Here is a 14382-nt window from a genome sequence, read left to right as displayed (position 1 = left end):
GAGACTCACATGCAGGCTATAAGAAAAAGCAATAGCATTCCATAAAACTGTGTGTAGAATTATGCAAATGATCTGTAGCACAAGACCCTTAGTGGGTATAAAGACTCCCTTGGGCTTCAAAAAAATAACAGTGCTTAGGCTTCAATAAATAATCCAAAATGCTTTAATTCAAATTTCCATTTTGACAGTTATTCAGAAGGCCAATGCTTCAAAATTAATAGCTGCTCGACCAAACCATTGGCCTTCAGAATGACTAAGAGAGTGAAAATTTGAAAGAAACCACTTTGGTTATTTATTGAAGTCTAAGGGCTATTATCTTCTAAAGTACACTGAAGTCTTTACACATTGAGTGAATTATACTTGTGAATTTACCTGCATGCATTTGAATTTAAAGGGGTCTTTTATTTTCTTTTAAGAACTGTGATATGTTTATTGGTGTTTGTTCATGAAGCCTCAAAGAAAATTAAAGGCTATTCTGAGCTTTCTGAGTCAGTCATTTCTGGGCCTCTCCCTTCACAAATCAGGCTTTTTATTGGCAAATACATTTTCAGGTTTATTTATAAGGCATCAGTGACATTCAGTGTTCAGTTATAGTACTGTAAGTTAATCACTTTTATATGCTGTATGGAGTTCTTCGCCTCTATAAGTTGGTGTTTGTTCTTTCTTGGCATAATGTTAGAGAATTTTGTTAGAAGGTGACCACATACAGAGCTTCTAATTGGAATCTTTTATTTCTTTTTCTTCTAGGCTGTGGATATACTTTTGCAGCATGGAGCTTATGTCAATGTTCAAGATGCAGTGTTTTTCACCCCATTACACATTGCAGCATACTATGGCCATGAACAGGTAATTAATGGGCAGAATCTGACAAAGATGAAGGAGTGCACTCACAACAAGCCACATGTAGGTTTGCTGTCAGCCAACCTGTCTTTATATTTGGAAGGGTCCTACTAGAGAGAGGCTGCACAGATTGCACATCCTTAAGTTGTGCCTTTAACTATATCCACCATTTTCATGTGTTTGAAAGTTCATAGGAATGTGGCTATTCATGTTTTAACTACCCACTGCTAGGATCACCAGCCAAATTTACTACCCCGCAAAAGAGTTCTTGAAATTAGATGCCATTCATGAGAGAGAGTTTTTCTAACCTATAACAGGGCTTCTCATCCAGAGATATAATTCATACAATGCTGAACCCTGAAGCTGCCTTGTATCCATTAGGTGTATCAGTTTAAATACCTCTACAGAAATGTGTATAAATGACCCATGGTACTCAATAACAAAAGGATTGGTGCACCTTTGTTTTAATGGGTGAAATCCAGGCCCCATGAAAGTTAATGGGAAAACTCCTAGTGGATCCAATGAAGCCAGGATTTCACCCAGTGTGTTGTGGATGGAAAGGGCCAAATCTTGCTTGTCTTATTCTCACCAGCAGTGAAATTTTAAAAAAGCCTTGGCCCTAAATTATCATCAGACCCTCCTAATCCCATTTTTCTTTGCTAATATAGAAGTGTCTGTGGCTTAGTGGGCAATATACTCGTTTGCACTGCAGGAGATCCTTGGGTTCAGAAGTAGCCTTGTGTCTGTGTTGGCTTATGTGAGTCAGTCCCTGTGTCTTTCTTTTCCTGGAAACATGCATATGCTGGGACATTTTCAGAGTTTCAAAGCATGACCTCTAGGTAGAGTATATTTTTCTTTTCACTGAAGTTTACTTCGAGTGCGTTGGAGAGTCATTCCCAGGAAAATGCTTTTGAAAGGACAGACTCCAAGAGAACAGACGATTGAAAACTCTATACTTCTATGGTTCAATAACAGCCAGGATGTGCACAAAGCATGCATTCCTGCACCCTCCTTTTTTTATATATTCACCTCATCATCCAATAACATTAAGAAACTCTTTACATGTTGGGCTGAGAGATTAGTTTGCTTATTTCCCGTGAACCACTTTTGAACAAATAGTCACAGTCTCATGAAATTATGCTAAAATGCATATGGTGCTTTTGTGATAAGGGACTCTACTTTCTGAAGGAAGCTACAGCTCGACATAGCTAATTTATGGATGTTAAGGACATTTACTTTATTATGCTGACTAGGTCAGTTAAACAAATAAGTGTGTCTTTTTCCCAACCCCTTGCTATCCATATCATTTTTTAAAATGAACTGATATTTGCTAGTGAACAATGTAATATTTTATAGATATATAACTTACAAATGGAATTTATAATGAGTTTCATGAAAATAAATTATATATACATACATAACCCAGTTTTAATTTAAAAAAATAAAGCTTTCTCACTCAAGATGTTATGAAATCCAATACAGAGTAAACTTTAACACAAGAACTAGGGATTACCAAATGAAATTAATTAGTAGCAGGTTTAAAACAAATAAAAGGAAGTATTTCTTCACACAATGCACAGTCAAGTTGTGGAACTGCTTGCCAGAGGATGTTGTGAAGGCCAAGACTATAACAGCGTTCAAAAAAGAATTAGATAAATTCCTGGAGGATACGTCCATCAATGGCTATTAGCCAGGATGGGCAGGGATGGTGTCCTCAGCCTTTGTTTGCCAGAAGCTGGGAATGGGCGACAGGGAATGAATCACCTGATGATTACCTGTTCTTTCCCTCTGGGGCACCTGGCATTGGCCACTGTCTCAAGACAGGATACTGGGCTAGATGGACCTTTGGTCTTATGCAGTATGGCCATTCTTATGTTCTGGTTTCATTGAAATGTTTGTTTTCGCTTGATGTTCTAATTTACATTGATGAAATATTTAGGTTAACCGCCTCTTGCTGAAGTTTGGTGCTGATGTGAATGTGAGTGGGGAAGTTGGAGACAGACCCCTCCACTTAGCTTCTGCCAAAGGGTTTCTTAATATTGCAAAACTCTTGATGGAAGAGGGCAGCAAGGCAGATGGTAAGGGAAGATTTTAAAAGCACATTAAAATTATATTTTGTATATAGTGTCAAGTCCTGACACATACTTTGCACCAACCTTGGATTTTGCTTTCTGATACTGTGTGTGCATGTGTGTTTGTGTAATGAAGTTGGTGAAAAGTGCAAAAAAAATTCTGGGAATATTTATTCACATTCTAAATATGCTTTGTCTATGTTTCTGCCCCCTTTGTGTTGGCTTCTCATGAATAAGCTAGAGAATTAGTTTATTGGCAAAAGTGCTCATAGAAATAGTGAGTTGCAAGTGAATGCTGGAGGATATTAGGGGGAAACAAATTTGAAATCATAGTCAAAAGTACTCACAGTGGAAATTTGTTTCTAAGAGTTATGCTGGTCCGACTGGAGAAGAAGAAAGAAACCATGTGATATATGTGTCCAATCTAAACAACTCAGATTTTGAAAATCAAATACCCACAATAAACTGCTAGTGAACGAGCAACAGATGAAGGATATTAAGTAGAAATTATGTGGTAAATATTTTCAAGTAATAATGAGGAAACCATAATCTGTTCACGCACAATTTGTGAACAGAAAAAGAAATGGAATGTTTGTAATACATTATTCATTATAAAATTTAAGTTTGTGTGTCTGTGTGTGTTTAATACATGATCGGGTGGAATGGTGTGAAGGTTTGTTGGCATAAATATTTGCATTATTCCCAAACTAAACATTCTGAGTGAGTGTTACAGATCATACCAAGCTAATGCCAATAAAACTGCTACACAATTCTACACCATTATATATTCTGTATATGCCATAGATTAAGCAAAAGAAAAAAATTGTGTTGTGGAAATATATGTCAGGGTTTCTTTCATCCCACTAGTTGTAAAACCATGTGCTTTAGTTACCATGGACTAGATTTGCTGTTCTCTTTCAGCTCCTTTTTATAGCTTCAATAATATAAAGGGCACAAAACTTACTAGAAAAGGCTCCCGGTAAAACTCCCTGGGTAAGGAGGTTCCCTGTACAGTGCAGAGACAGGAAAATGAGTCTATATCAATCCCACTCCAAACCTTTCTTGGGGTGGGACATACTTGGGGTGGGAGGGATTGCATGGGCAGAGTGCTGCTGTGCTCCAACTGTTCTCCATTGTGGAACACCTGCTAGGGGGCTGTTGCAGCTAAGCATAAATTAGAACAGCCCTAAAGCTGAAAACTCAGCAGACACAAAAGTGGCTTAATGACATCTTTGCTACCCCACTCCCACCTCCCTCATTTCCTGAGCTTAGTGTCAAGTGGGAGGAAAGGAGAGGCTTGTCCCATGAGTCTGTTAGTAAAGGGCCTGTGGGGAGAGGAGTACCATAAATAATACATTTGTAAAACCTCTTCTAAAATAACCTAAGCTAGCTTATCTACACACAAAATTGTTGTGGCATCCTCGCCATCCTGGGACTTTCCACTGCTAGAAGCAAGTGCTATATCTCTTTAAGGGGGACTCTGCTCTTGCCAGGAGCATAAAGCTCCCATGTCTAGCTCTGCAGAATCATGAGATGTTGGGTCTTAATCCTGGTATCTGTGCAGGACCGACTACTGCCTCTTCTGGACATGAGGTCTGTATAATTTTGGGAGGGAGAGAGAGACGTGAGCTTTTTTCTGGTAGGCTGATTTTTGTCTTATTAAATGGTGACTCTTTGAAGCTACTCAGAGATTTGGGATGACAGAGGAAGTCAGACTGTTTAAGTGGTGAGCAGAGTGTGGGTGAGAAAGTCAAAGGTACATGATAACTACAATATATTGGATACTTTTGCAATTCATCACAACTCTGCAATTTATCTTGAGGATGCCTCTACTACATATCTGTCTTTGTGATACTCATGTGATAGATACACACACAAGTATCTGTAGCCACCTTGAAAACTATTATAAATACTAAAACTTGTAATTAACTAGCTAAAAAATGTATGTGAAATGTATTAGTTCAGATGTTCTTGTAGACAAATTGGACACAGCCCTATATTCAAGTGATTGAAAGGGATATTTCTCGTCTTTAAATATAGGACAAAAAAAAAGAGCTTTGACAAAGTGACAGCATATGGTCCGAAAAAAGTACTTATTTTTAATAAAGCTATTGACTTTAATATTACTACCATTAACACACTTATATCCCAAATACATTGCATAAATTCCTGGCCCCATAGAGTCAGTGGGAAAACTTCCATTGATTTCTGTTGAGTCAGGATTTTGCCCAGGGAGACACTCTCCATGTGATCTCGAGAGAGCTAATTAAAAGCAAAATGGAAGGGGACGGGGCAATTGGCATTTGCTACAAGAATCCTAAATATTATAGTAAGAACAAAGTTATCAAAATTATTCAAGTTCAATCTCACAATCTAGAACCCCATTCGATGTCTTCTGCCAATCAATATTCATAGCTAGTCATTAATTAACACAATGAAGCACAGCAGACAAAGCATAAAAAGGATTTCATCTATCCATATTTGAAAATTATATAAAATTCCCAGTCTCGTAATCCTTAGTCAGTTCCTGATCCAATGCCCATTGAAGTCAATGGGAATCTTTCTGTTAATTTCAGTAGGAGGTGGTCATTGTGGGAGTTTTGTGTATGTGAGTACTGCATTCTCAAGCCTGCAGTAAATGGCCTAAATTCTAAATCCTAAATTCAGGAAAGCACTTGAGCATGTGCTGAAATCCATCCCTATTCATGGCAGCACTTAAGCATATGCATAACTTCCATAAACTTCAGTGGATTATGAGCACATGCTTAGAGTTAAGCACATGATTCAGTGCTGTTCTGAATAAAAATGTTGTCCTGAATTGGGGTCTCTCTCTATATATGTGTGGGTATATCTATATCTATTCTAATCTCGCTCTCGCTCTCATATCTATCGATATACTATCCTTTGCTAGATAACCACACAGTACAAAAGGCAATCGTCCATATGTCTTTTTCCTTTGATCATTTCACACAGGACTCGGGTTTTCTGTGCACAGCTCCAAAATCAGTGGTGCCAAAAGCAGCATCATTCATATACATGATTTCCACAATATCATAGACCTGTTCTGCAAGTGACACTGTTACTGTGTCTGCACCCACACTCCTCCTACTTACTGGTATCTGGGAGTATAAATTTAACATGTTCTCTGAGAGTCATGAATGTATTACATCCCTCCTACTCACTCATTAGAAAAAAATGGGGAAACAGCATGACTCAGATTTGTAAATATGTTTTTGAACAGTGAGCCCTTGATATTTAAGTCTTGATATGTGCGCACTGAACCAGTATAATTATAATAAAGGGGGAGAGGGAGAGGAGAAGAGATGTGCATTCACTATACAAGGCTGTAAAAGGCTTATTATCACTTAGTTAATATATTCCAAAAGAAGAGGAAATTAGGGCCCCATTCAAGATTATTTATTTTAAAATTTGTACATTCCTCAATTGAAAAAGCAAAGAAAGCTGAAAATGTCTTACCCCCAAAGTACTACATTTTGAAACTTGAAATCACCATGGTAACAGAGGAAGAACTCATAAACATTTAAGAATAAAAATAATTCATGATATAAAATTAGCCAAAGGAATCTGAAAACATGCGCAGAAATTCAGCAATATGTTTCATGAGTTTGACCTCTTCGTTTTAATATATACTGACTTGGTTGGACATTTAATTCATATCTCTCAGGACTCTGAAATAGAGAAAGAAAAGCAGTGACCACTGCAACATAATGAAAAGGTCAAAGTATGGCCAAACTTTACTAACATCTACAAAATCCAGGGCGTGCCAATGTTCTACTTCATCTTCATCATAGAGATATATAAAAGGAAATACACAAATGCATTATTCATGTATTTTATATTGTAACCAATAGGCTGCAAGCAGAGTGCACTCTCTCTCCAAATGCTAGTCCTATAGTTTGTTTACATGGAATTCCCTGACATGCAATATGAACACTATTGGAAGCGAACTCTTAGTAAAATAACCAGATAAATAAAACATTTTTCTTAAATATTGTGGCCCTACCAAGACAGTGGCAGTGCATTTTGATCAGATTCTTATAAACGCTCAATTTATTTAAGGCCACTAATACATTTTAAAAGTCTAATTTACCTTTATGAACTATTATCACTTGAAATTCCCTTAATATTGAAAATATCTAATTGCTGACCTTGATTTGTTTAGCATGAAAAATCTCATTTTTGTATGTTTTTTCATGTTTTTATCTTTCTCTCCTCTTTTCACTCCCTCTGTGCTCCTATTATTTTAATATACTGTTTATATTATGTATGTATTCATTATTTTTACATATTTGCATTATGTTGTATCTCGGTAAGTTCAATATCTATTTTAAAAAATCCAAATAAAACTGTATAATAGTAGGAAATGCTTTATTATTAGGTTAAATACAAAACATGCAGATTTTGGATCAGATCCCGCAAAGATTCCTTCATGTCAGAAATCCTTACACATGTGAGTAGTTTCATAGTCAATGCTACTATTCATGTAACTTGATCCTTCTGTCATGTGACAATGGTAAAGAATCACTTTCTTCTAACACTGAACAAGGAACTTTCTTAGAATAAGAAGAGAGAATTATCCCTAAAGTAACACACACACACATCATATTTCACTGTAGAACTTCTTTCCTCATCTCCCTGCTGCCTCTCTTTCTGCTACAGATTGAAAGAAACACAACACATCCCTTCAAGAGAGTTTTGTCCAGCTGATTCATTTAGCTGATAAAATCCTAGGACTGTAGACTCTAGTTTAATAGTCTTCAGGTTCTTCTCAACAGCATTATCTCCATTCACTAAAGGAACATTTCAAGTAGAGTCATATAGCAATTCTGCTGGGTTTGGAACCATCTGAAGATGCCACCTGTTTCTTCCATGCTGCTGAGTATCTTGATCAGTCTCCCTCTTGGATGCAGAATGAAGACTCTTGGAATATTGGTGCAACTATGCCCTATAACAACAGCTGGTGCTGTCCTATTTTATTCTGTCTCCAGGATTATCAAGACTGGATAAACTTTGATATTCATTGTGATGGCTGAAGAAGAAAGACTGAGACCTTTTATATTTATTGTTTCTCAGTTTCACATCCTTTAAACAGGGCCACTTAGGTGGAAGATTTGCCTCTGAGTTTGACAATATCATTCTTAACTGTGGACTCATAAGCAGCTGAACTGTCTTACTTTGGTGCCTGGTATGGGGGTTTCCCTATTAACTCAGCAGAACATGGAGGCAAGGTTCAGGTTTATATTTTTAGAATGCTCTCTTTTAGATTCTGTTCCCTGAAGAGAGGTCGGAGTTGGAAGTAATATTCTTGAAATCATTGTTTCTCAAAAGCATGGAATTCTAAATTGGCAGATTGTGGTCTGTTATGGGTGACTATTCCTTCAAAATGAGAAAAGATGCCTTTTATCTGTTTTGCAACCTAGTGGGTATAGTAAGAAGTAGAATCTCTACAAGTCTAGAAAAGTAGTCAATAGCTAGTAGACAAGATGTCCTTTGTCTTTACACAGGTATAATGTTTTTTTTTCTTCTGCCTTTTATGAAGTCCATATCAGTGATCATGGTTCAGTCTAGTAGATCGCTGCAGTGGTTGTCAAACATGTATTCATTGCCTGTGTAGGTCCTATGGGTTTTTAATTAACCTAGGAAACTTATCTGCCCCTTCAGACTACTGAACCTTACCCTGGGTTGTGGCTCATCTTGTTAAAAGTCTCTCTGCAATCACAATCACCTCTGCCAATTAAAGTCAAATTGAAATTAGATAGATTTTAAGATTAACAGGACAAGCCCCTTTGTTTTTGAATACAGATCCCTGTAAACAGGTATCACTCACCCTCACTTGGGCTATTTCCTTGGCTCCTTTTTTTTTGATTCTGCTAGTTGTCAGTTGCCATACCTGTCATATTTCTGCCCACGTTATTTGATGGTCTGAAAGGTAATTTTTATTGTGCTTCTCTTTTTTCCCAATTGGAATTTATTCTTTTCTTCTTTATTTACCATGCATCTACTATTTTCTTGCTGGCTGACTTACATTTTGCTGTCTCAGACTGCCACCCCAGCGGCACCAGCTGTCCCAGGGTTAGCTCAGACATTACTGATGATGTTTCTAAAAGTTCCTTTTTTAAAATCCTACTATTAGAAGATCTCTATACATTCTTCCTTACTGATGCCAAAATCACAATGCATTCCCTGTTCCTGTCATTACCTTATGAAAGCTTTCATGCTTTCTCTGGGCCTCTGCTCCCTTGGGGAATATATCCCTGTTTGTCTACTACATTCCTTTTGGGAATGAAAATGCTCATGGCATTTTTTAAAAAACAATGTCAATGTTATTCTTATCTCCCACCTCAGCAAAAGGAAATGCTTTATAAACAGTTTCAGCTTCACTCTCCAGGGCATAAATGAACGTGCCAAGCTGTGCTTCACCACGCTCTCCGTGCTTGCTCTTTGTTGTGGTTTGGAATGTGGGGAAGCACTCCTGCCTCTCAGGCCACTTGGTGGGCTTATCAAACTGAAAGTCTTCCAGGAGAGTTGAACTTTGACATTTTATTTCCTTCTCATTTATACTAGTTCCAAATGAATTAGCCTCTGGCACCATGACAGATGACAATAGTAAGACATCAAAGGTGATACAATAGAGCTATACAGAATAATGAATGGTCTAGAGAGAAATGAAACTGTAGGCTATTTACCCCTTCTCAGAATACAAAAACAAAAGGACAGTTGATGGAACTGAAAAGCAAAAAACTGAATACTGATTTTGCACAATGCATAACTAACCCATGAAACTTATTGCCACAATAGATCATTGAAGCCAAGAGCTTGTTGGCTCCAAAAGGGTGGTGAACAATTTATAGGGGTACTGTGAACATCCACAGTTACTTTAGATCAGTGATACTCAGACCTCAGATACTCAGTGGTTAAGGAGCCAAATTAGTGATCAGCATTACCCAAAAGAACCAAAGTAATGTGAATTCATGGTTTCATTTACTATATATATAAATTGTAAATGAAACAATTTGTGTACACACACACACACACACACACATACACATACACAGCAAAATGACTGACCAAGTATTCTACAATTGGTTAATAACATAGTAAAAGCATTCTGATTGGTTAATAACTTAGATTGATTAATAATTAAATCACAGTGTTTTAATATCATGTGTTGCGAAGAGCCATAGGAGACACATTAAAAGTACTTTGTGGCTCCCAAGCTTCAGCTGCTAATTGAGAGGATTAGGAAGAAACTTCCCCAGTAGAAGTTACTACTTACAGGAGGAAGATTTTGTGTGATATTGTATTTCAATGAAAATAGCATTTTTGCTAATCTTTTGAGTGCTAACTGAAACAAAGCCCTAATTCAGCAAAGCATTTAGGAATATTTGACTCAAAGCTTCAAGAGAGAAATCCTGACCCTATTGAAGTCAATGGGAGATTTGCCATTGACTTCAGTGGGACCAGGATTTCACCCCAACTCTGCTAAAGTTCACCCATTGCTAATTAGTATAATCTGTCCCCCAAGATTTTTTTTAGAAAACTATATTAACTAAACTGGGAAATAATAATCCTACAGAAGTTTAGAGCATTGGTTTCACAATAGGACCCTTGGTGGATTTGAGTTATTTTTAGAAGAATTTAAAATTAATTCATTTTAATTTTGCTTTTCTTCTCAGGCTTATACAGTTACATGGTAACTAAGGCAACTGGCTTTACAGGTGGAGGAAGACAAGAAATTGTCTCAATACATTTTAAAAAAATCTCTCTAAAACATTTGTAGATTATATCTTTTGTAAAATATATGCCACCACATACAAAATCCATGACACTGCTATAAAATGTTACTGCCTTTCAAGAATAATGCAACCATCCCAAACTCTCATACAGTGGTATGTCTTCCATGTATAATTATGTACAAGAGATAGAGACTGTCCCTGCCCCAAAATTTCTTATTCCAATCCTGCGAAGATTTATGTACCTGCTTAACATCACTCAAAAGAGTAGTTCCATATCTTGGACCATTCCTGGGTGTAAAGTAAAATGTGTGTACCTTTCTTTTTTTTTTTAATCTCTCCTCTGAAGCATCAGGAATGGCCATGGCTAGAGATGGGACATTGGAGGTGGGAGGCTCAGGGCTCTGAAGTGGCCAAGTGTCCTCTCTTGCAAGTGCTTGGCTGGCTGGTTCTTGCCCGCATGCTCAGGGTCTAACTGATTGCCGTATGTGGGGCTGGGAAGGAATTTTCTCCTCAGTCAGATTGCCAGTGTCCTTATGAGGTTTTCACCTTCCTCTTCAGTGAGTGGGTTGCAGGTCACTTGGCAGGATTATCTGGGTATATCTCACATGATCATTTCCCTGCCATTGTGGGGGCCTAGGGCACTGGTGCACCTTGGTCCCTCCTGTTCTCTCTGTGTGGCTCATAATAGTCTAGTCTCTTGTGGGCTTTAGTCTAATTTTGAGGATTTGGGTTTAGCATGCCAATGGAGCCTGTATAATAAAGGAAGTCAGACTAGATTCTCTGGTGGTCCATTCTGGCCTTAAACTCTGTGACTCTAAGACTTTGCAGGATTGAGGTCTAGAACATTGCCATACGGAAAAGGGGAAAACTTGGGAAATCCAGAAGAGGGAAATACCTTTTTTCTTTGTTTGCTTTTTATAAATGATTTTTATTAATGCCATGAAACACTATATCCTTATTTGTGTCTCCTGTACTTCTGTTTTCATTTTTTTTTCTGTCACTCTGTAATTGCTACTGGTTCCATGGTTCTAATACTGATACTTAAGGAGCATAATATAGTGTTTAAAAATAACTCTAGATTTCCACTCCAGAGAACAGCAATGAAAGATTTTCTTCCTGATTTTTTTTAGTGAATGAATTTTGTTCCTCTCATTTGAAATAATTCAGGTGATTGTTTTCTTATGCCTAACACCTTTGGATCATAGTTTTGTTTCACAATGTTAATACACTGGCAGTAATCCACTTTCTAAGGGTCACTAAGGGTATGTCTACACTACGGAATTAGGTCGAATTTATAGAAGTTGGTTTTTTAGAAATCGGTTTTATATATTCGAGTGTATGTGTCCCCACAGAAAATGCTCTAAGTGCATTAAGTGCATTAACTCGGCGGAGTGCTTCCACAGTACCGAGGCTAGAGTCGACTTCCAGAGCGTTGCACTGTGGGTGGCTATCCCACAGTTCCTGCAGTCTCCGCTGCCCATTGGAATTCTGGGTTGAGATCCCAATGCCTGATGGGGCTAAAACATTGTCGCGGGTGGTTCTGGGTACATATCGTCAGGCCCCTGTTCCCTCCCTCCCTCCGTGAAAGCAAGGGCAGACAATCGTTTCGCGCCTTTTTTCCTGAGTTACCTGTGCAGACGCCATACCACGGCAAGCATGGAGCCCGCTCAGCTCACTGTCACCGTATGTCTCCTGGGTGCTGGCAGACGTGGTACTGCATTGCTACACAGCAGCATCAACCCATTGCCTTGTGGCAGCAGACGGTGCAATACGACTGGTAGCCGTCATCGTCATGTCCGAGGTGCTCCTGGCCACATCAGCCGGGAGCTCCTGGACAGACATGGGCGCAGGGACTAAATTTGGAGTGACTTGACCAGGTCATTCTCTTTAGTCCTGCAGTCAGTCCTATTGAACCGTCTTATGGTGAGCAGGCAGGCGATACGGATTGCTAGCAGTCGTACTGTACCATCTTCTGCCGAGCAGCCATGAGATGTGGATGGCATGCAGTCCTTCTGCACCGTCTGCTGCCAGCCAAAGATGTAAAAGATAGATGGAGTGGATCAAAACAAGAAATAGACCAGATTTGTTTTGTACTCATTTGCTTTCCCCCCTCCCCTGTCTAGGGGACTCATTCCTCTAGGTTACACTGTAGTCACTCACAGGGAAGGTGCAGCGAGGTAAATCTAGCCATGTATCAATCAGAGGCCAGACTAACCTCCTTGTTCCAATAAGAACAATAACTTAGGTGCACCATTTCTTATTGGAACCCTCCGTGAAGTCCTGCCTGAAATACTCCTTGATGTAAAGCCACCCCCTTTGTTGATTTTAGCTCCCTGAAGCCAACCCTGTAAGCCGTGTCGTCAGTCGCCCCTCCCTCCGTCAGAGCAACGGCAGACAATCATTCCGCGCCTTTTTTCTGTGCGGACGCCATACCAAGGCAAGCATGGAGGCCGCTCAGCTCACTTTGGCAATTAGGAGCACATTAAACACCACACGCATTATCCAGCAATATATGCAGCACCAGAACCTGGCAGAGCGATACCGGGCGAGGAGGCGACGTCAGCGCGGTCACGTGAGTGATCAGGACATGGACACAGATTTCTCTGAAAGCATGGGCCCTGCCAATGCATGCATCATGGTACTAATGGGGCAGGTTCATGCTGTGGAACGCTGATTCTGGGCTCGGGAAACAAGCACAGACTGGTGGGACCGCATAGTGTTGCAGGTCTGGGATGATTCCCAGTGGCTGCGAAACTTTCGCATGCGTAAGGGCACTTTCATGGAACTTTGTGACTTGCTTTCCCCTGCCCTGAAGTGCATGAATACCAAGATGAGAGCAGCCCTCACAGTTGAGAAGCGAGTGGCAATAGCCCTGTGGAAGCTTGCAACGCCAGACAGCTACCGGTCAGTTGGGAATCAATTTGGAGTGGGCAAATCTACTGTGGGGGCTGCTGTGATGCAAGTAGCCCACGCAATCAAAGATCTGCTGATATCAAGGGTAGTGACCCTGGGAAATGTGCAGGTCATAGTGGATGGCTTTGCTGCAATGGGATTCCCTAACTGTGGTGGGGCCATAGACGGAACCCATATCCCTATCTTGGCACCGGAGCACCAAGCCGGCGAGTACATAAACCGCAAGGGGTACTTTTCAATAGTGCTGCAAGCTCTGGTGGATCACAAGGGACGTTTCACCAACATCAACGTGGGACAGCCGGGAAAGGTACATGACGCTTGCATCTTCAGGAACTCTGGTCTGTTTCAAAAGCTGCAGGAAGGGACTTTATTCCCAGACCAGAAAATAACTGTTGGGGACGTTGAAATGCCTATATGTATCCTTGGGGACCCAGCCTACCCCTTAATGCCATGGCTCATGAAGCCATACACAGGCAGCCTGGACAGTAGTCAGGAGCTGTTCAACTACAGGCTGAGCAAGTGCAGAATGGTGGTAGAATGTGCATTTGGATGTTTAAGGGCGCGCTGGCGCAGTTTACTGACTCGCTTAGACCTCAGCGAAACCAATATTCCCACTGTTATTACTGCTTGCTGTGTGCTCCACAATATCTGTGAGAGTAAGGGGAAGACGTTTATGGCGGGGTGGGAGGTTGAGGCAAATCGCCTGGCTGCTGGTTACGTGCAGCCAGACACCAGGGCGGTTAGAAGAGCACAGGAGGGTGCGGCACGCATCAGAGAAGCTTTGAAAACCAATTTCATGA

The 14382-nt window shown here is 39.8% G+C and overlaps 1 protein-coding gene across 4 annotated transcripts in view; it reads left to right on the top strand.

The window, feature by feature from the left end:
• TNNI3K (TNNI3 interacting kinase) overlaps window positions 1-14382 on the top strand; it is a 166550-nt gene that overhangs the window by 36459 nt on the left and 115709 nt on the right. For all 4 annotated transcript variants that reach the window (XM_074961531.1, XM_074961530.1, XM_074961529.1 and 1 more), the window contains exons 6-7: window positions 748-846; window positions 2780-2918. In XM_074961531.1, coding sequence (XP_074817632.1) covers window positions 748-846; window positions 2780-2918 — 238 coding nt within the window. The remainder of the gene's footprint in view (window positions 1-747; window positions 847-2779; window positions 2919-14382) is intronic.

This window comes from Natator depressus, chromosome 8 (genome assembly GCF_965152275.1).
Source record: "Natator depressus isolate rNatDep1 chromosome 8, rNatDep2.hap1, whole genome shotgun sequence".
NCBI lineage: Eukaryota > Metazoa > Chordata > Testudines > Cheloniidae > Natator > Natator depressus.
The sequence above is the reverse complement of the archived record's forward strand: the minus strand, read 5'-3'. Positions and strand labels throughout refer to the sequence as shown.